This window comes from Taurulus bubalis (genome assembly GCF_910589615.1).
Source record: "Taurulus bubalis genome assembly, chromosome: 10".
In the NCBI taxonomy this organism is placed as follows: domain Eukaryota; kingdom Metazoa; phylum Chordata; class Actinopteri; order Perciformes; family Cottidae; genus Taurulus; species Taurulus bubalis.
This window is the reverse complement of record NC_136598.1, coordinates 5966132-5986091: the sequence shown is the minus strand read 5'-3', so window position 1 is coordinate 5986091 and position 19960 is coordinate 5966132. Positions and strand designations below refer to the sequence as shown.

At 40.9% G+C, this 19960-nt stretch overlaps 1 protein-coding gene across 1 annotated transcript in view; it reads left to right on the top strand.

Annotated features, from left to right (window-relative positions):
• LOC306742103 (roundabout homolog 2) overlaps positions 1-19960 on the top strand; it is a gene marked incomplete at both ends in the record, with an annotated part of 48275 nt that overhangs the window by 22829 nt on the left and 5486 nt on the right. Inside the window, 18 exons of the mRNA XM_079224443.1 lie at positions 1692-1816; positions 3663-3834; positions 4256-4461; positions 6638-6719; positions 6940-7108; positions 9126-9292; positions 9612-9733; positions 9893-10109; positions 10646-10764; positions 13006-13183; positions 13853-14065; positions 14923-14965; positions 15051-15178; positions 15268-15555; positions 16712-16850; positions 18092-18417; positions 18865-18981; positions 19573-19752. Of these exons, the coding sequence (XP_079080569.1) occupies positions 1692-1816; positions 3663-3834; positions 4256-4461; positions 6638-6719; positions 6940-7108; positions 9126-9292; positions 9612-9733; positions 9893-10109; positions 10646-10764; positions 13006-13183; positions 13853-14065; positions 14923-14965; positions 15051-15178; positions 15268-15555; positions 16712-16850; positions 18092-18417; positions 18865-18981; positions 19573-19752 (2991 nt within the window). The remainder of the gene's footprint in view (positions 1-1691; positions 1817-3662; positions 3835-4255; positions 4462-6637; positions 6720-6939; positions 7109-9125; positions 9293-9611; positions 9734-9892; positions 10110-10645; positions 10765-13005; positions 13184-13852; positions 14066-14922; positions 14966-15050; positions 15179-15267; positions 15556-16711; positions 16851-18091; positions 18418-18864; positions 18982-19572; positions 19753-19960) is intronic.

Below are 19960 nucleotides of genomic sequence, written 5' to 3'. Positions count from 1 at the left end.
CCTCAGTTTACATTACTGACCGTTTAAGAATTAAGCTATTGTTGCATTATTATAATCCTTTTGGGTGGATTACATGTCCTTTTTCATCCTGATGATAATAATTATAATTACAGGGGAACTCCAGCCATTTAGAATTGATCTTCCATAACATTTGGGGACTCATAAGATATAGGGTTTTGTCAGGCTTGAAAATAATCCCTCTAGAGCTGCAGAAGAAATTATACTATTATTACCAGTCAACTTTCAAATATGTATATATGTGTATGTATATGTATTTTTATATTTATGAGAATGATTTAGAACAGATAATTATATTATAGATAGTGTCCAGTGGAGATTAGTGAACTCAGACATTCAAATGCAGGTGATCAGATAAAATCACAAAACAGCAGAGAAGCAATAAATCAGAGAGGATGCTTTTAATAATTCCCATTTAAGGCACCATTCTTTGTTCTTATCTCCCCAAATGGAAAATATCTTCTTTCCCAAACAGTCTAGATGTAGCTTCTTCATATAAAGCTATTTCACACCAGCTGCGAGACTTCTAACTTCCATCTAAACTACAGCGTAATAAAATGTATCACATAATCAAAATTACAATATCATATATCAAGAAAATTTGATTCCACTCAAGAATCATATAAAAGACCTAAACGGATGAGACCAATCTAATACTATAAGTCATTCAACCATAATTAACACATTGGATTTATTTGAGCATTACAGCATCTCAAGAAAAGAAAAATCACACAACATTGCAACACAACACGGGTATCTCAGATGCCTTGTGTACTGAGCCAACTATGTGCATGGCGTTATGTGTGTGTTGGTGTGTGTGCGTGTATTTGTGTGAATATGAGCTGCAAAGAGATTTGGAGAGAGGATGAATCGCGGCTGGAGAAGCTTCTCATGCGACGGGCAGCATGAGCCCATTATTTAGACGGGAGGTAGAAGGTGGTCGGTGTAAATCTACAGAGGGTGAGATGAGGTGGCAATGCATTGATCTGACCCGAGCTGGAAATTGGGAGCTCTGCCCAGACCTTTCCCAAAATAACTGTGTAAATGTCATGTGAACGCAGGCGCCGAGCGCCTTGATGATTTGTTATTTTTCAGAGGACACCAAGGTGATGTGTCTCATTAAAGATGAGAGGCTGGTGGAGAGTGTAGTGATGGATCAAAAAGCTCAGAAGGTTAAAGAGGCAACTCTTAAAATCTTTGCATGTTCGGAGCTGATGAGTTCTTCATCGATACAGATCAGGCTTCAACGTAGCAGTGGAAAGTAAAGAGTACGTTTTCTCAAACCTGAACAACAACCAATGCCTTTACTTCGACTACAAATGAAGGTTATGGTTACTTTTAAGATTTAGAATTTACATTGAAAGTACATTATGCGTTGTTACAGATTAAACCAGGGGTTTCTAGCCTGTCACTTCTGAATCCTTGCCACATTTCAGATGTCTGAGTTGTCAGCACTTCCACCAAAGAAGGATTCCCCCTCTAAATGTTTCTGGAAAGTGAACTGTTCGAGGCCCAAAGACTTAAAATTATCAGTATTTCACAAAAACAAACCAAAGATCAGCAAAAAGTCAAAAAATGTATTACATTTTTTTCTTTTATTTCTACCTCATTAATAATAATAATTAAGACCCCCCAGATGTTTATTGTGTTGTACACCTCTTTGCCTCCTCCAGTACCGCCTCAGATTGCCACGAAGCCCCGAGACCAGATTGCCACCCAAGGGAGGAGCATCGCCTTCCAATGCGGCACCACAGGAAACCCTCCACCCGCCATCTTCTGGCAGAAAGAGGGCAGCCAGGTAGGAGGCTGGTGCAGGGAACAAGAGATCCTCTACTGCTGAATACTGCAGCACCATCCTGTACAGTTAATTCCTGTGTACGAATCACTGGATGAGCACGTATGAATACATTTGTTCTCCAACAAGCCTTAGGTTGTTAATTAAGTGTGGCTTGGGAAGATTTTTTTTTACTCTTCCTGTATTCATTCTTTAAATATCCACAAGCTGTCTTTGTTTTAAAGGTCGAGAAAGACTCACCACAACATGAACAGGTTTTGTCTGATTTAGTCTTACCTTTTCTGACCCTTTTTTTTTTTTTGTTAGCTCACACTTTTTACAAAGAGAAATGGGCAAGAAGCAAACAAGAGTGTAGCACATTTGCATTTGGCTCAGAGACATGAGTAGAGAAAAAGTGTTGAAAAGCATTGTATTGCGTTGGCGAGGAATGTTTCTCCTGCTTGCGACCGCTGTGTAAGAGTGTAGAGATGAGCGTGAAGAGGTGGGCAGAAGAATAGAAATGAAGGAGGGAGAGGTGGCAGGAAGTACACCAGGTGTGGAAACCGCTTCTTCAGGGCAAACCTGCAGACAAACACTGTCCTCCTTCCACATTGTACCCAACTATAAATACCCTGTTGCTTAACAGCAGCTGGCATCAGTGACTTGGAGGAGCAGCATCAGATGTTTACACAAGGTTGTCAGAGAGCCAACAGGAAGTTCAGCCACATATTTTGTGAATAAGCTTCCGACTGCATGATGGTTGAGGCATGGCGTGGCTGTTTTTGGAGCTTTTTGCTGCATTTGGGGGATTATCTGTAGCCTTATAACCTAGGTCCCTCCACCAAAGTCTAAGCCTCTTAAAGGAATGAAATATATGGCTGACTGGATTGATGGATCCCTTCCCCGTTGTTCATTCATCTCACTTACAGAAAAACAGAATGGGAGAGATCAAAAATGTCTGTAAGTGGCCATTATGCCCCCCAAAAACATACAACCACCTCTTCCTTTTTGGTTTGAGCCATGCTAGTGTCGGTCCACTATTTTGGTTCGGACTGAAATATCGATCTACTATTGGATGGATTTTTGTAAAGATGGTTTTCCTCCATCGCCACCATGAGGTTGACATTTGTGGGGAAATATCTCAACAACTGCTGAATGGAGTGCCATGAAATTTGTTACAAACATTCATTTGAGTTCACTTAAGTTAACAATTAAGTTAACATTTGAATTGCCATTAGCCTCAGCTGTACTGCTGCGCTGTATGTTATAATGCTAACACGCTAAGCTAAGAAGGTGAACTTGGTTAACGTTGAACCAGCGAGACTTTAGCATTGCTAGCAGATTGTTTGGATATGTTTAGAAGTTGATGAGAAATGCTCTGGACGGGATAAACATCTAAAAATGTGAAGAACTGTACACACAATTACAGATTTTTTTAAATTTTCTTTTTATGGATAAATTCCTCTACATTTAAAAACAATTCCGTCCACGCAACCTTCATTGTCTCTGGTGCCTTTAAACCAGTGGATCAAATTGGGCACAGCATTGTCATTACATTAAATCCATTGTCCATGAAGTGGTGCAGTGAAATAGGCATTCGACAGAGCAGTGCTAACAAAACGAAAGCAAAACTGGAATCAGCCATCTTTGTTTTTGTTTTGAGCATGCGTGAATTAAGGAGATGACTTCGACTTTTCCAATTGCTGCGTTTTGCATGTCCACATAGATACAAAGTACTCTGTGTTTTAAAAGAATATCTGTTTTAGTGACCTAAAACTCAGTTTGGGAGTGGATGAGAGGCCAAAGCGTAGAGGAAAATATCCGTTTTAAATACTTATTTCCTGTTCTGCTGTCTGTCCGTGTGTTTTAGATGTTGCTGTTCCCCGGCCAGCCACCATCGCAGTCTGGTCGTTACTCTGTCTCCATGAGCGGTGAACTGACCATCGCTGATGTCCACCCCGAGGACTCTGGTTTCTACATCTGCCAGGCCATCAGTGTGGCAGGAAGTGTGTTGACCAAAGCTCTGCTGGAGGTGGAGGGAGGTGAGACCTCAGTCGGGCTTAAACCAGGGGGAGGTATATTCCTTATTCTGTACTATCAGCTAATGAGGAGAAAACATATTAATTACTGAGTAAGCGCATAACAATAAGGCTCATAAAGACCAAGAAAGAACACAGTTCTCGACCTCATGCTGGATGAGCAATGCATTTCAGACTTCACGTTCATCCTCAGACTGCTTGTAGGCACCAGATTTAAGCTTCTTTTTGCTATTTATGCACCCTATTATTTCCTGCCTACGAAGCATCTAATGCATTTTCCTCCTTTGCACTCTTAACGGCTGGCAACTTTATAATCATATTTTCTATGGGCCTTTACTATGCCTTCCAAGTATGTTTTCTCCACCTTTTTAGCTAACCAGAAGAGAGACATCATGTTCTGCCTCCTCTCCCTTCTAACTGGTAGGTCCTTCAGGTCGTGTCCCGCCGATTATTCGCCAAGGTCCGGCCAATCAGACGGTATCTCGGGGTGCGACGGTGCAGCTGCACTGTCGCGTAAACGGAGGGCCCTCAGTCAAGATTTCATGGGAGAAGAATGGAGAGAGTCTTCTGGGAAATAAACCTCGACTGATCTTGATGGAAAACGGCACTTTGCAAATCACAGACATAAAGGTGTGTGTGTGTGTGTGTGTGTGTGTGTGTGTGTGTGTGTGTGTGTGTGGTAAGTGCAAGTGGGTGTCATTTATTGGAAAGGGCGTGAAAAGGATGACTTTAGCTGTTAAACTGGAGGAAAGACTGAATGCATGGAGACTACAAAAAAACAGCACAGAACACTATAAATCTTCCTCTTTGGCCTTCTTTCACTTTCTCTGCAGCCCATTTAGTAAAATGTTTTTTTTTCCTTTCCCATTACATATTCCGTTTTCGTTTGTAAAATGAAGGTGAGACTGAGTTTCAAAGACCAATCTCTCTAAGGTAAAGCATATCTCTCCAGCGCAATTATGTGCTCATGCGCTGTGTAATTGTAATGTTAATGAAGGTGCTTGTTTGTAAATGCTAATGTGTTCTGCTTTGATGGAAGAACGGTCAGCAGCCCCTTTGTGCTATAACCCCACCCGAAGGTCAGCGAGTGCACGCAGGACGGAGCTAAAGCAGCATCGTTTCCGTTAATTGACTGGCGATAGATGATTAATCGTCTGACCGGCTTTTAATTGCATCTCCTGCCCCGCCTATGCGTATTCACTGCCTCTCCCATCCTCTTTCTCTGGCTATGGTGCTCAGCAAACTTGAAACATTAAGGTTTGGTCCAATGCACCGCCGAGGCTGGGGAAATCTGCCATGCCAATGTGCTCAATGGAACAGAAGAGATGCATTAGTGTGGCATCAAGGGGATGACGGGGGGGGGGGGAAGGAGGAAGGAGAGAGGGAATGGAGATGACGAGTGAGGGACTAAAAATATTTACCCTGCTGATGCCCCTACCCGCCATCAATATTTTAGCAACCGTTGAAGTCATCTAAAGAAGTTCACCTGCCCACACACGGTGCTGTCTGTCAGCCAGAGGTCAACACTGCGGCGGATGATCTCATATGGTCTGATGATGGTTCCAGCAGACTGGCTCTGAGCCAGGACGGGCTGGGGTGAACACCGGGAGCGTCAGTGAAGCATATAAGCATATACCGGTCTTAATGTAAACAGGAGGGCAAGTACAATAGGGTCTCAGGGTTTATAGCAATGGAGCTTTTATATCTGCTGAGACTCAGATGAAGAATACCGAGAACATTTAGGTTTGCATGGATTACATTTGATAAGAATAATGGCAAGCCACCAAAGAGGTATTCAGAGCCTTTATGTAAAGCTGAATTATGACCCGACTGCAGTTCCCCTCGGCTCTACTGAGTTAGTCGGTGTCTATCGGCTCATTGTTAAGGTTTCATCAGCTTTTTGGTTTTGTTCACTCTTCTGCTCTCATCAACATCAGGCAGCCGTTTGCAGTGAAAAAGCACCAAACAGCAGACAGACAAATTGAGCATCTCGCCTACTAGCAGCTTAACATAGTGGAGCAGCTAAAGAGACAGATATTTCCCTCAAAATCAGAGCTAAAAGCCAGAAGAACGACTCAAAATGAATGTTAATGTTGTTGGATTTGTTATTAAGCAACTTTGTTTGCAAACAAGTTTGCCAAATCAACGTCATGAGGTGATAATGCATCAGTGTTGTTTCCACTTTGTTTCCGCTGCCCCCGAAAACATTTCATTTTATAGGTCCCTTATTTCCAAATAACTTATCAAAAATACTTTCTCCATAATAACATCATTATTTGCTGAAAACCTATTTGATTGGATGTTATAAAGACATTATTGGGAATTTACACTGATAACATAAAGCTTTACCTACTTAACTTGCATGATTTGGTATAATTACAAGAATGATGTGTTTTGATTCATTGACCTGTAAGCATCATGTTTATGCTGTAGCTACAGTCTACTACTTACACATGAATCTGTAAAGTAACTAGTACCTTATACCTGTCGGATAAATGTAGTGGTGTAAAACATGTATGATTTCCCTCTGAAATGTGGGGGAGTAGATTAACAAATTAGCATAATATGGAAGTACTTCAAATTGTATGCAGAAAGCATAATACTTGAGTAAATGCATCTGTCTTCTACTGCCAGACAGATTGAGAATATATTTATTTTGCTGAAGAAAATCTTAAACCAAACATTCTTTCTGTCATCGAAATGGATCCAAACTATTCTTTTGAAAAATTAAAAAACTGCTTGCAGCATTTGTTCTCTTTCCTTTCCTTCCCGACGTCTGTCTGAAATGTTAACGGCTGTTCAACAGGACGCAGACTCGGGGATGTACACGTGCGAGGTATCCAGCGCCACAGGGGAGTCGAGCTGGAGTGGGATGTTGACTGTCAGAGGTACTCACACCAAAACTCTCCACACTCTGTCTCTCTGTTACACTTCACACTCTGTCACTCTCACACGACACCTCCGCGCTCAAGAAGCTACACCCGCTGTTCATAAGAGCATCGTCTGGAGCCACAACCGGACACAAACACTCAAGTTTCAGCGAAGATGTTGCTCAGAGTCAATCTATTGTTGTGGTTTAGCCGTGCTCTTTTCCTGTTTGTGTAACAGAAGATGGAGCTTCCTCTGTATCCAGAGCTTCTGAGTTCATCCAGCTTCCGGGGCCTCCGCAGAAGCCGGTAGTGACGGAGGTGACCAAAAACACCGTCACCCTCACCTGGCAGTCCAACCCTCATGAAGGAGGGGCCGCTGTTACCTCCTACATTATCGAGGCCTTCAGGTGACACACTGATGAACACCGTCATGTTTTTTTTCTTCATACAAAACAATTCCACCTACCAGCAGCTCTAAAACTCACTAATTAACACGTTGTATCTTGTTTGATTATTCCGTAATGTCAAACTGTTTCCGGGGAGTAATATGCAAGTATCTGTAACCTACCTATTTCAACTCTATGCATGGTCTTCTCTGTTTCTGTTTTCATACGTTAGCATTCTGACTTTCAACATAATGAGGTATTCTTCATTTAGAGTCATTAGAGTTTGAACATGACTCATCTCTGCCGGAGGGAGAGACAGTTCTGTTAAGTGACACTCACTGCATCAGTATTTAGCCGTGGCAATCCCGAGGAGAACCATAGCAGCTCTAACAAGCAACCGGAGGCTTTAGCGAGACAGACAGTGAGTGAAAGAAGAGACAATTACTGCAGTGGTCAGCTCAACAGCTCTGTCCTGTCCTGGGGCAAAGGAAGGAGGGGATGCCAGCCCAGTTGGGCAGTACACTCATTACACAAGCAGGAGAGAGAGTACAGGCCGAGAGGACAGGCCCACACACACACACACACACACACACACAAGTCGAGTTAGAAAGAAAGCTCAGTGTGGCAGACTTGCCCGCAGAGCTGATGATGAAGATCCACTCTCTGCTGCACGCTCCACCAACACCAAATTGTTTGTTTTCAGGCTTCAGCAGGAATAAATAAAGATGTGCAAACCAGTATTTTTCTGTTATAGTTATGTTACACAGTAAATAACAGTACTAGCATTTCGGTTTCCAATTTAAAAGAATACATCTTGAAGGGGGATTAATATTTAAGCAGCCACTGTTTCCAAACCCATTTACAGATGCAAAATGAAAAAAGCGGGATGACTATTTAAATGGAGAAACTGTTTCTCTGGAGAACATTTGGTGGGAAAGGTGGCAGAGGAAGAAACACTGATGATGGGAAAATGCTGCGGCCTGCTTGTTGTAATTACCTCGCCATTTTCTCCTCCACGGAGTTGAGAGAAATGTTAAATTGTGCTCATGCTGTTTGATAGTCACCCATCTCTGCACAGCGGTGGGCCGAAAGACCCATTCAGAAGCTGTCGTTATAACCTGCTGCATTAAAAAGAGGGAATAAATATCGGCATTGTATCTGTCTGCACGCTGAGACCAACCATATTTTTAGATGAACAGAATCTCATCAATCCAAGAAATCAGATGATTTTTAATTTATTCATTCAATTATGGCCGTTAAGACCATCAACATTGTGTGAGATTGCTTTGCATGCCTGACACGGTCCTTGACATTTTTTGAGTGTTAGATGAGAAAATCCTGACCAACCTTCTCATCTAAGTCTATGCAAGAAAACAAAAAAGTAAATAAGCATATTTCCCAAAATGTCAAACTATTGCGTTAATCAACTGAATAGTCAAAAAAATCAACAAATCAAGTCGTTATTCAAAACAAAATATGACTATTTCTACCTTCTCAAATCTGAGAGTTGGCTAACTTCTGTGTTTGATTAATTTTAACTGACATGAAAATTGTCACCAGGAATCTGTGACCAGCTTTTTTTTTTTACAATTTTCTGACAGTTTATCAATTCATATAATTTTGAACTAATATACAAATAAAGAGTTGCAGCCATGTATTGACAACTGATTGAAGTCAGTCAATACATTACGATGCCACCCTTTGTTTACTCATAATCACAAGATTTCAACTTTTTCTTTATTATATCTTAATAAAAGTAGCCAGTTGTAGTAGTAGTGTATATGTGATCTACCGGATATGTGGATGTTCAAACAGAGGGCAGCACATTTGACAATTGAAACTGTGTATTCTAACATCCTCCTGATTATGATCTTGACCTTAAACTGTGATAATATCATCTTATTTCTCCCTAAATCTTTAATTAATAAATAAATAATGTTCAAATTCAGTCTTTTAATCGGACAACAGTGGTATGTATAGTTAAACCATCATCACAAGAAAGAGATTTTAAGAAAGGTTTTCATTTCCTTTCCTTCAGCCAATCAGTGGGCAGCACCTGGCAAACGGTGGCGGACCACGTGAAGCAGGAGCGGCACACCGTCGTGGGACTCTTCCCCAACACGGTTTATCTCTTCATCGTCAGAGCGATCAACTCGTATGGCCTCAGCGACCCCAGCCCGATCTCTGAGCCTGTCAGGACGCAGGGTGAGTTATATAAGCAAAAACTCATCCTTTTCAGATCACACTCTTGTGTAATAAGAGTCCTATTGTACAATCTTGATTTCAGTTTATATTTCTAAAGAAATAAATCGAAGATACTGAGGCAGTAAGATAATGAGCGACATGGTTTAGAAAAACTTGCTTTTCATGTGCAATCTCAAAACTAGTTGCTTGCTCAGTGGGAAGCTCTTCTGCCTGGAGCAATGTTGAATTTCATCTAAAAGCTTTGCCTTTTTTGCTGAATGATTGCTATTCAGCAGTTTTCTTTTTGGCCTGGGCTGACTGCATTTCTTTGTTGTTTCAGATGGGAGTCCGGCAGTACAGGGCGTGGACCACAGACAGGTGCAGAGAGAGTTGGGAGAGGTGTCTGTCTACCTGCAGAAGCCTCTGGTTCTCTCTCCTACCAGCGCCAGGATTTCTTGGACTGTGAGTTGATGAAAAAGTTGAATTTTCAAAGTCGGCTAATCTCCAAACATTAACTTCAAAACCTCCCTCAAACGTTACGTGACAAAAACAGATTAACTTGAAGTACAAACACAGCTGGTTCTGTTTCTTCATGATATAAGTGTGAAACTCTGTTCTCAGGTCGCCCTTCAGTCTCGCTACGTTCAGGGCTATCGAATATTTTACCGGACTATCGGCAGCTCCTGGTTGGTCCAGGATATGGAGGCCACATCTGACCACAGCATCATCTTAGTAGATCTGTACAGCAGTACAGAGTACGAGGTCAAGATACGCCCTTACTTCAATGAGTTACAGGGACATGACAGCCTCATGGTTCTGCTGCGCATGCCTGAGGAGGGTAAGAAATGCTTATCAATAACTTTGTCAATAGCTTAGGACTGTAATTATCAAGTAAAGCTGAGGAATTATTAGAGAAATGGTTAATATTACTGTCCTTAAAAGTAACACATGTTTTTATGGTCCATACTTTACTAATATGTTCTCATTACTTTCCAAAAGGTTTCCTTAAACTAGCTAGGAGAGTTGGCCAGTTATACAGAGACAACGTCCAAATAGTGCACTTTAGTTCACTAATTGGAATTCAGGTCAGCTGAACAATGAATATGCGTAAATGTGACATTGAGAATAAAGTTTCCAATGATGAATGAATGATAGATGAATTATTAATTGGATTTAAATGGAGTCTTTCTTTCCAGGACATTTATTTTTGAGATTTTTTTTTTTATCAAATTAGAGTTCTTTCAAGGAAACCTCTTGGATATAATTAGAAAATTATCATGAAATTATGGACCTGTGGAATCGAGCGCTACCATAAAACTGATTTAAAAAAAACAAATGTATAAATGTAACTTTCCTTATTATCTCATTCTGCAGTTTTAAGTGCACCACCACAGGCTGTTTCAGTGGTTCAGCTCACCAACAGCTCCAGTATCAGTGTGTCCTGGGAGCCTCCGCCTCATAATACTCAGAGCGGCATCATTCGAGAATACAAGGCGAGTCTACGACCTTCTTCCCTAGGTTGTTTTTGTTATTTTAGAGAGTTTTTCCTTATCTGAATTGAAGGCCAAAGGACAGAGTTTTGTATGATGTCTGGATTGTAAAAGCATGAGGCACATGTGTGATATCGGGCCGGTTTTAATGAATGTCATTTTTATCATTCATAGCGTCGTCTATTGCAGTTTCTGAATGAAGCTTTCAACATCTGTCGTCATATTCTATGAAGTCATCACCCAAAATATTGGACTAAATCCTTGAACAAAATCTTTATTTTTAATGAGGTGATTAACTAAATTGAATAAGTTAGTCTCAACTTTCTATATGACTTGTCACTTGTTGTGGTTGTGGGAGAACCCACGCATCACTACTACGCCACCACTGGAATCTAATTATATCTAATTCCTAAAAAAAATGTGTGTGTGTGTGTGTGCATAATAGTATATTATTATTAAAATATATATATATGTACACAAATAGAATAATATTAGTGTTTGATCTTTATCAGCAAATATGCAGAAATACCCAGCCTAAACAGAATGAGAAAGACATGCAAAAAATGAAAGCTGTGCAGCCTTTAAATGTTGATTTAGAATTTAAATGTCAATGTTAAGCTTCCAAATATTCAGTCCAGCCCTAATTTGAATACAATTGACTTGACTGCAGCTATCAGCGTATGACTACATCTGTTTATCTGTCTTATTGTCAGTTTATTTATTTCTGCTTTAAAGTCCGTCATTCAAAGTCAGAAAAAATAAAGTGTAACTAAATGTTCTTTTAATCCATGATATTTTTACACACTCACTGCTTAGTGTTGTCCACATTTGCTGTTTTGATACTTATTGTGAAAAAAATACTGTTTTTAATTAACAATTAGTAATTAGTCATGCCTCTCTTATCTGCTGCCAGTGCAGAGACTCAAAGAGACTCAAAGTGGTCATCAGATTGAACACTGACTGTCCCTGTCATCGGTTTGCTCCGTGAAAAAACATGGAGTTCTGATTATCTGTCTCTTAGTATGAGCACAACACTGATTACTAATCATCTGGCAGCTCGCTATTCCAACAAAACAAAAATGAACTTGCTGTTCTATTGTTTTGATTTATTCTTCCCATCTGCGCCGCCGTGTAGAAAGTTGGTGAGAAAACCACACGAGTCTGATCATGAAGTACGAGATCCTTTTGTGTGTGAAAGGCCCATCAGCTGAAGGCAGGGATCACACTTAATCCCCTTTAACATTCAATTTGCTGAAATCGCACGCAATGTTTTGTACAAGCCTCCCTGTGGCTTAAATGTTAAAAATCTAATGTTGAATTGGCAGAACAGTGTAACAGGATACATTCTCATCACAAAGACTTGATTGATTAAAAAGTTGATTCCTTGTACATTATGCAGATTATATGAATAGAAAGGTACCGACAGTAAGAACATTTGCATTACTGAGAAAAATAATTTATTAGTATCAGTATTTATTATTTGGTAAGTTCTAGATATAGATGTTAGCTACAAAACAAACAAATCATTTTATAAATGCATGATCCATTGTTGTTAATTAGTTTAGCCAACAGTGTAAAGTAGTTTAATCAGCTCCATCTTGATCAGCTGCAACATCAAAACCCTGGTAAGAGTTGTTTTATTTTGAAACATTAAATGCATTGTGCTGTTGATTTGGTATAATATGTTTAAAGCGAGAATAAACACAAGAACAGAAGACATTTCTCGTCTCTAAATAAAAAATAATAATTTAAAAAACAACTCATACGTTACATAGACTGACTTGGATGCAAGAAAGATTTTGGTGAAATAAAACAGGACTTTCACTAACAAAGGAGTATTGTAACATAATGTTACTTTTACAGAATCACATTTAAACTGTCTTATATCTACAATGTTTTTGTTAGATATTAAACACAAATGATCTTTCATTGGAAAGTAACACGTTCGACACATAAAATCAATACCTAAAGGTACGCGCACTTGCAACATCAGGATTTAAAATCTGGCTTTTAACTGTCATTGCATTGACATCCTTTCTCTTGTTCTCATCCCTGCTGTATCTCTTCTGTCATTCTCCGCTGCGTGCAACCAGATAAAGCTTCAATGCCAAAAGAAGAAAAAGCACGATAGTATCATAGTGTCTTATTCCAACAACGGGTCCCATTTAGTCACAGGGGTTGTCTTTATGTGTTGTCATGTTTTTAAGATGCAAACATTAACCCTCCATGTCTGGTGTGGATCAGATCTGGTGTCTGGGCAGCAGCACGGAGCAGCACAACCAGATAAACCGAACGGTGGATGGAGCCGTTCTGTCCATCTTGCTGACAGGCCTGCTGCCTGACGTCCGCTACTCCGTGGCGGTGGCTGCTGTCACCAGTCTGGGTGTGGGCGCTCAAAGCCCACCTGTCAGCCTGCTTCTCAGTGAGTCACTCAAACTGTTACAGCCCTTACAGATTGATATATGGCAAGATGTACTCTCAGCGGGCTCAGTTTAACACAAATGAAATCTGTTAGTGGAACGTGTGAGAATGACTTCACAACAGGGGCATCATCAACACTGATGTTCTGAGTGTAGAAAGTAAGGAATTCACAGTAAAGCAAAGCTGTGTTTAAGGTGTTGTCAGCTATTTTCATCTTTTTCTTCTCCTCTTTAATTCTGCTGCAGTTTTGTCGAGGAATAATGTAACATGCTTGTTCAAGAGTAAGATGCGATAAATGAGACCACTTTCATGTCTTTGCTGTCCAATTAACTTATCGCATCCTGTTTGATTAACCCATGCAAAAACCAAATCGAAAAAACGTTGTGAATTTCCGAGGGCTATGTGCCACACGCATAGTGCCACATCACTTGTTGTTGTGGGTTTTCAGGTCACACAAACTTGTCTTTTGTTGCCTTTGGGCAGAGTAAAGCTAGCTGTTTCCCCCTGTTTCCAGTCGTCATGCCAAGCTAAACAGCAGCTACATATTAAACGAACGAACATATCAATCCTCTCCTCTCGACAAGAAAGGGAGAAACGGGTCGTTGTTAAACAACCTCCTGCAGCATGGATAAAGAGCTCCACAATGTCTTCTTGACTACTTTCCCTTCAGCTCCCTCTCTGGGCAAGACGCCTGTGAAGAAAGGCGGTAACCTCAGCATATCAGAGCAGATCACAAGCGTCGTCCGGCAGCCGGCCTTCATCGCAGGTCTCGGTGTGGCTGCGTGGTTGGTGCTGATGGGCTTCAGCGGTTGGCTTTACTGTCGACACCGCAGGAGGAAGCAGCTGGGACACTACACCACATCCTTCGCATACACACCAGCAGGTGTGTGGGGAAAAGCTTTGGCTTATACTTTCTTAACTAAGTTTTAGCAGTATGACAGGTGTTGGATGCTCAATGAATTAACTGGAAAATGTCAGTAAGTTGCATTTCTGGAATTTGACATTTGTAGAGTTTTTCAGCAGCTTTACATTTTTAATGTCAGGAAGATTTTCTTCTTTAAGAAAGAACTGTAGTAAAAAGCAGGAAAGCTACAATGACTCTCTTCACCTTGTTCGTTATAAAAAGGAAGAAAAGGCCTCAGTTGTACAGCAAACCGTCAGCTTTTAGGTGACAAGTTCTTAATAGACCGCTGGGAGGATATCTCCAGCGGTGATGAATGTTTTCAATTTTAGTTTGGACGCACTTGCACTGCAAATTCAGTTAATTAAAATGTATTCATCCCCTTTGGGCAGTTTTCCTGGCAGGAATAAAGTAAAACACTTGAAGACACACTGAAGCATATGTACACAATAACTACTATATGCACTTTAGTTTAGAGTGGAAACGCATCAGTTGTTTTCTGACTTGAGAGATATGTCAATTTTTCATAAATATTCAATGGACTTAGCTTAAAGGAAAAACATATGGAATTTAATTATAAATATTTTACAGTGACTATTATTGCCACAAAGATTGTATTGTTTCACATTCTAGTATAGAATATATAATCTTGTTCATTGAGATGCCACTGACATATTTAATAAACAGCTTCATTGATTCATCAAATAACATTTGCATTTTTATGTATTGCAGGCATACTGTATGTATTTTATTTATCCTGTAAATCTTTTGTGTCTTTGGACAAAACTATTTCCTGCTGTAAAACAGGATGAATAACTGAGTGCTTGCTCTTTTTTCAGTTGGCTTTGCTCACAGTGAAGGATCTGGAATCATCAATGGAGGGTAAACCAAAGATAATGATTTGATTCAGATGATGTTTGTGTATTTGATGGACAACGTGTAGATATAATCTCACCTCTATTTCCAGGCCTGGCTTGTTAGGATCCAACATGGGCAACTACCCCTGGCTGGCTGACTCTTGGCCCAATCCAAACCTCACCAAAGAATCGGTCAACTGCTGCTCTGGCAAACTGGACTCGGACAGATATTATAACAGTAAGGACTCTCTGACTGATTGTTTGATGAAATAACTCTCAGAATACAGAATATATAATTGTTTTTGTTGATGAACCTTCGCTGTTCAGCAGTCGGCATCATGAACTACCCGAACCAGTCCGAGAAACGCAGCACGGCGTCCAACGACAGTCCCATCTACAGCACCATCAACACGGCCGCTGATGACGACCTGCTGGCGTACTACGACACCTACTCCAGTACGTCCTACAACCAGGGACCCGACCCGTACAGCAGCAACCCAGTGCTGTCCAACAGTGGCCTTGTGGGTCTGGAGCTAGACCTGGACCAGTGGACCATCCAGTCTGGTCAGTCTGGGTCTGAATATGCCAAGCTCCAGTATACTAAGAAAAGCAACGGTGAGGGTTATAATCTATTCTTTATTTCATACGGTGAATCATAATGATTACATCTGACCTGATCTGATACATTTTGAGTGTGCAATTATATTTCTTATATAATGGCAGCTTTACAAATGCAAACCAAATTTTTTGGTTTATATGCCAAATTAGTTTAATCTTGGAGTGGCCGTGTAATGTTGCATGAAGCTTGAGTATCGTTGCCATGGTTACATGCCGCGAAGTACACTTTGCACAATGATTTCAAACTGTGTTTTTACTGTTGACTGAAGCTGTGTTTGAAGCAGGTTGATACACGGTTTGTATGCCCGCTAAGCATTACAATGTTCATTGTGTAAATTAAAATGTCCATACTCAAAGAATAGGCAGGTTAAAGTAAAGACTTGCACCAGTATTGTTAAATGTAGGCTTGATGTAATGGATATATACAGCATGTATGCCTCCATGCTTGCATTTTTGTTCCAAATTATGAACACGCATATGATATACACCAGAAACCAGAACGGAAAAAGGCATTTTTGCACCATAAATCACGCGAATTGCGAGAAAGGTGTAAATATGAATAATGAAGACTTGATTAACAGATGTTGCACAACTTGCTCCTGCTTCGTTTTGTGTGAAAGCAGCAGGAGCTTCACACTGCCACTTATTGTACCCTGCCTCTGATATAGAAAAGCATCATGTAGTGCAGTGGCTCTCAAGCTTTTTTCCTGTGGAATTTTCTTTCAGCCAAGTTTCATACAAGCATGACATTTGGTGGAGTTGTTCTCCAGAGGTATTTGGTTGAATCTGCTCGATTGGACATTCAAAAATCGAAGATGGTGGCTATTTTTCAAGATGGCTGCCAATTGGGTCTCCAAAAAATTGTTTTCTTCATAAAACTGTTGGTATTTCCCCAATTTGAATGATCTTGGTGTTTATTCATATGTTTCTAAAAAATTGCAAGATTCTTATTAAAAAAGGCTTTTATCTGCCCCACTACTCTTGAATATACAAAAAAAGGTTGATGATGAAACACGTCCTTCAGGCACTCATAAGCAGAGCGAGTAGAAGCAATGGATTTTCAAAACCTGTATGTACTTGAGCAGATTTTTCACAAAAAACACGGTGATTATACCTTGTACACTATATGACACATTGTGTTTTGTGTTTCTAGACAAAGTGGTAAAGCAGAGGTCCACTGGGTCCTCGTCCAGGTCGGCTCCTCTCACCTGGGTGGATGTTTTGTCGCTGCCTCTTCCTGTCATTAAAGACAGAGGTCACACAAAGACAGACAAAGAGGAAGAGCAACACAGGTGAGACTTATTTAGACTTATTTTCAGTTGTACATCAAGGCCCTTTTATCCTCCTCTGAGAACACATTTGCTTTTTATACTGTCTTAATACTCAGTTTATTTATAGCATCAAGGCCTCTGACTTCACCCAAATGACAGAGAGAGTTAAAGCAGATGGATATCAAACCTGCCCTGTAACTCTGCCAAGGCTGTCAAACAAATCTTGAGTGAAGTTTGGAGTCTGGGGAGTTTTCAAATTAACAACAGTTGTGTCTGCAGGCAGCGAGTAGATTGAGCTGCGGGGTTTCGGAGGGGAGTGTCTCCTCTAACTAGTTCTGACAGAATAGATTGTGGACATAACAGGGTGGGATCGGACGGCTGTTCTGACTGTGCCGTGTCTTTTGTAATGACATTAGCCACCATCTGACAGTCTGGATTAGTACTTTCCATTTTCAATGACACGTCCATCATTAAATTAGCCCTGCCGGCACTAAAGTGACAACACACATCATGAAGGGTGGTTCTCTCCAACTCTCCCCTTTTTCATAGATTATTTTTACCAATTCATCCTTTACATATTTTCTCATATTTAGTAATTTTAGCCATGTCAGTGTTATGCCTCTATGCCAGTGTTGGTCCATCGATTTGGTCTAGACTTAGATATCAAATAGATTGCCATACTATTTAGTACAGACATTCAAATCCCCCTAAAACCAATTCAAAGGGTGGTCTCTGAAAGGAGAACTTTGATGATTGATTTGACTTTTTACCATTGCAAATGAGCAGGGTAGTTTGCTGTTTGTGCAAATGAACAATTGTTCAGCTTCTCTGCGTGTTGCCGGCGCACAAAGCTCCCCGCTCACCCGCCGGAGGGTCCACCAGACGACGTGAAACGCATCATTTCCTGTCATCCAGTGGACAACTGCCGACGAGTGAGCAGAGAAGCTCCAGGCGCATCCACATTGCAACCCCAGTTAAAAGTTCCCTTTTTGAAATTGTCATTTAGGGCCAATATCGGGTACTACATTTGAATGAGGTTTGGTTTATGACCAAAAATCTGAAATACAAATTCAGCTTTACCTTTGTGTATAGTGCTAATAAACATGTTAGCTTAATGTGCTAAATTGACTCACATTGATGTTAGCGATCAAAGCACAGAGTCGCTAGCATGGCTGTGGACTTGTTTTACTTACATTTATTGTATAGAAGTAGGTTTCTCAAGAGGGACACACTCATGCTGTTGCTCACTGTCCATCCTCTAGCTCTGGGGAGGAAGATGACAACTGGTGTCCTCCCCTGCCGGCCAGAACCTACCTGATGGACGCTTCCAGGGAGGAGCTCTCCAGCCCGCCCTCCAAACCAGACAAGCTGTCCTACGCAGCAACGCTGATGTCGACCCCTCAGCGAGATGCGCACAAGCCCAGCGACAGTCCACGGCTGCAGCACTTTGACCTGTTAGCCCGCCACCACTCAGGCTCCCAGGTTTCCCAGTCCAACCCAGATCTGTTTACCAACACGAAGGCCCAGGTTACCAGTGCGATCTACCGCACCAACCACTGGGCAGAAGATTTGAAGGGCGAAAGCCTCGGTAAACGTCCGTTCATATTCAGTTTATTAGTGCAACGTAGAAGATCTGGCCACATGCTCCAAAAAACTGGGTTCAGCATTTTACCTCCCCTTCTGGGTGCATACAATCTACATTTACACTCAACAAAAAAGGAAAAGCCAAATACAAGACAGGAAGAGAATAGCTGGTTTAGATGCTCACTTCAGTAGATATCTCTTCAACACAATACTTAAACATCTTTGATATCAACACTGTCAATTCTTCAACTGGTAATGTCAGGTTTTTTTTTGAATGTATTAAACAAAAATTCAGGCCATATTTTACACATTGCACCTTTTTTAAAGCCTTCCATCTTCAGGAAGTGAATTCCCAAGAGGCAGCGCACAACCACACAGTGTCATGTATAATATGGTTGATGATGTTATCCAGCAGTTTCCTGAAGATGACATCAGTGTGCTTTCTTGTCAGGAAAATCTTCTGCTCCGGTTGCCGAGTCCAGCCCTGCAGCCCAGCCACACAGATCCAGGAGTAAGAAGAAAACACTCAAGGATGGACAACTCAGACGAGAGCTTCACAGCCAAGCAGGTGTGACACTCTTTGTATCTCATTGAACTTCTGTGTTAGTTTGGGGGGGAGAAAGAGGAATAATACTATTTAAGTTACTCATTCTTGAGCATAAACAACACTAGCAGCATGGCTCTATTTAAGAATTGAGCTTGCATTGATTGCGGTCTAATCATTTTATGCAGGTCGTGGTATTGCTAATGTCCAGAAACATCCATTACTTGTTGCCTGGCAGTTGTTAATAGCCAGAAGAACTAGCTCAAAAACTGGCACAAAACCCTGCATAAAACGGCCAATTTATGTTTTTACTCTGCGTCTTGTGTACTGATTATTTAAACAAGATGTAATATGTTAATCAGTGCGCTTTAGATGTGCTATTAGGGGAACTTTGTCACTTGTGGACAGAGCCAGGCGAACGGTTTCCAGGCTTTATGCTCAGCTAAGTTAACCGCAGGCTGCAGCTTCATATTTAACACACAGGATTTAAAGTGGTATCAATGTTCTCATTTAACCCTCAGCCAGAAAGCAAATAAACTTGTTTTAGTGGCAAACCATTCCTTTAAAGCAGTATTTCTGCCTATAGCTTATAATCACTATTGTAATCGTATGCAGAACTTCCCCCTCCACCAGCCCCTCCCACTACAGATGACTCCTTGCAGCTCTTGGCTGATGTTTTGAGCCGCAGCCGAACAGACCGTGAAAGAAAAGAGGGAAGTGACTCTGCAACTCTTCAGAAGAGGGGAGAACATTTCTCACCCCAAATGAGAGGAACCACAAAGTTGTTATCACAGGGTAAGAACAATATGTGATACTCACCTCTGTAGGATCATTCTGTTTCTGTTAACAATAGATGATAAAAGAACAATGTACGTCCCAGCAGCACATGCCATTTGCTTCAACAGCAGGAACCCAAACAGATGTGTATTAATCTTATTGTGATGCTTCATACAAATCCCTTTGAGCTTAGAAAGAGCCAACTGCCACCCACGAATGCACACTT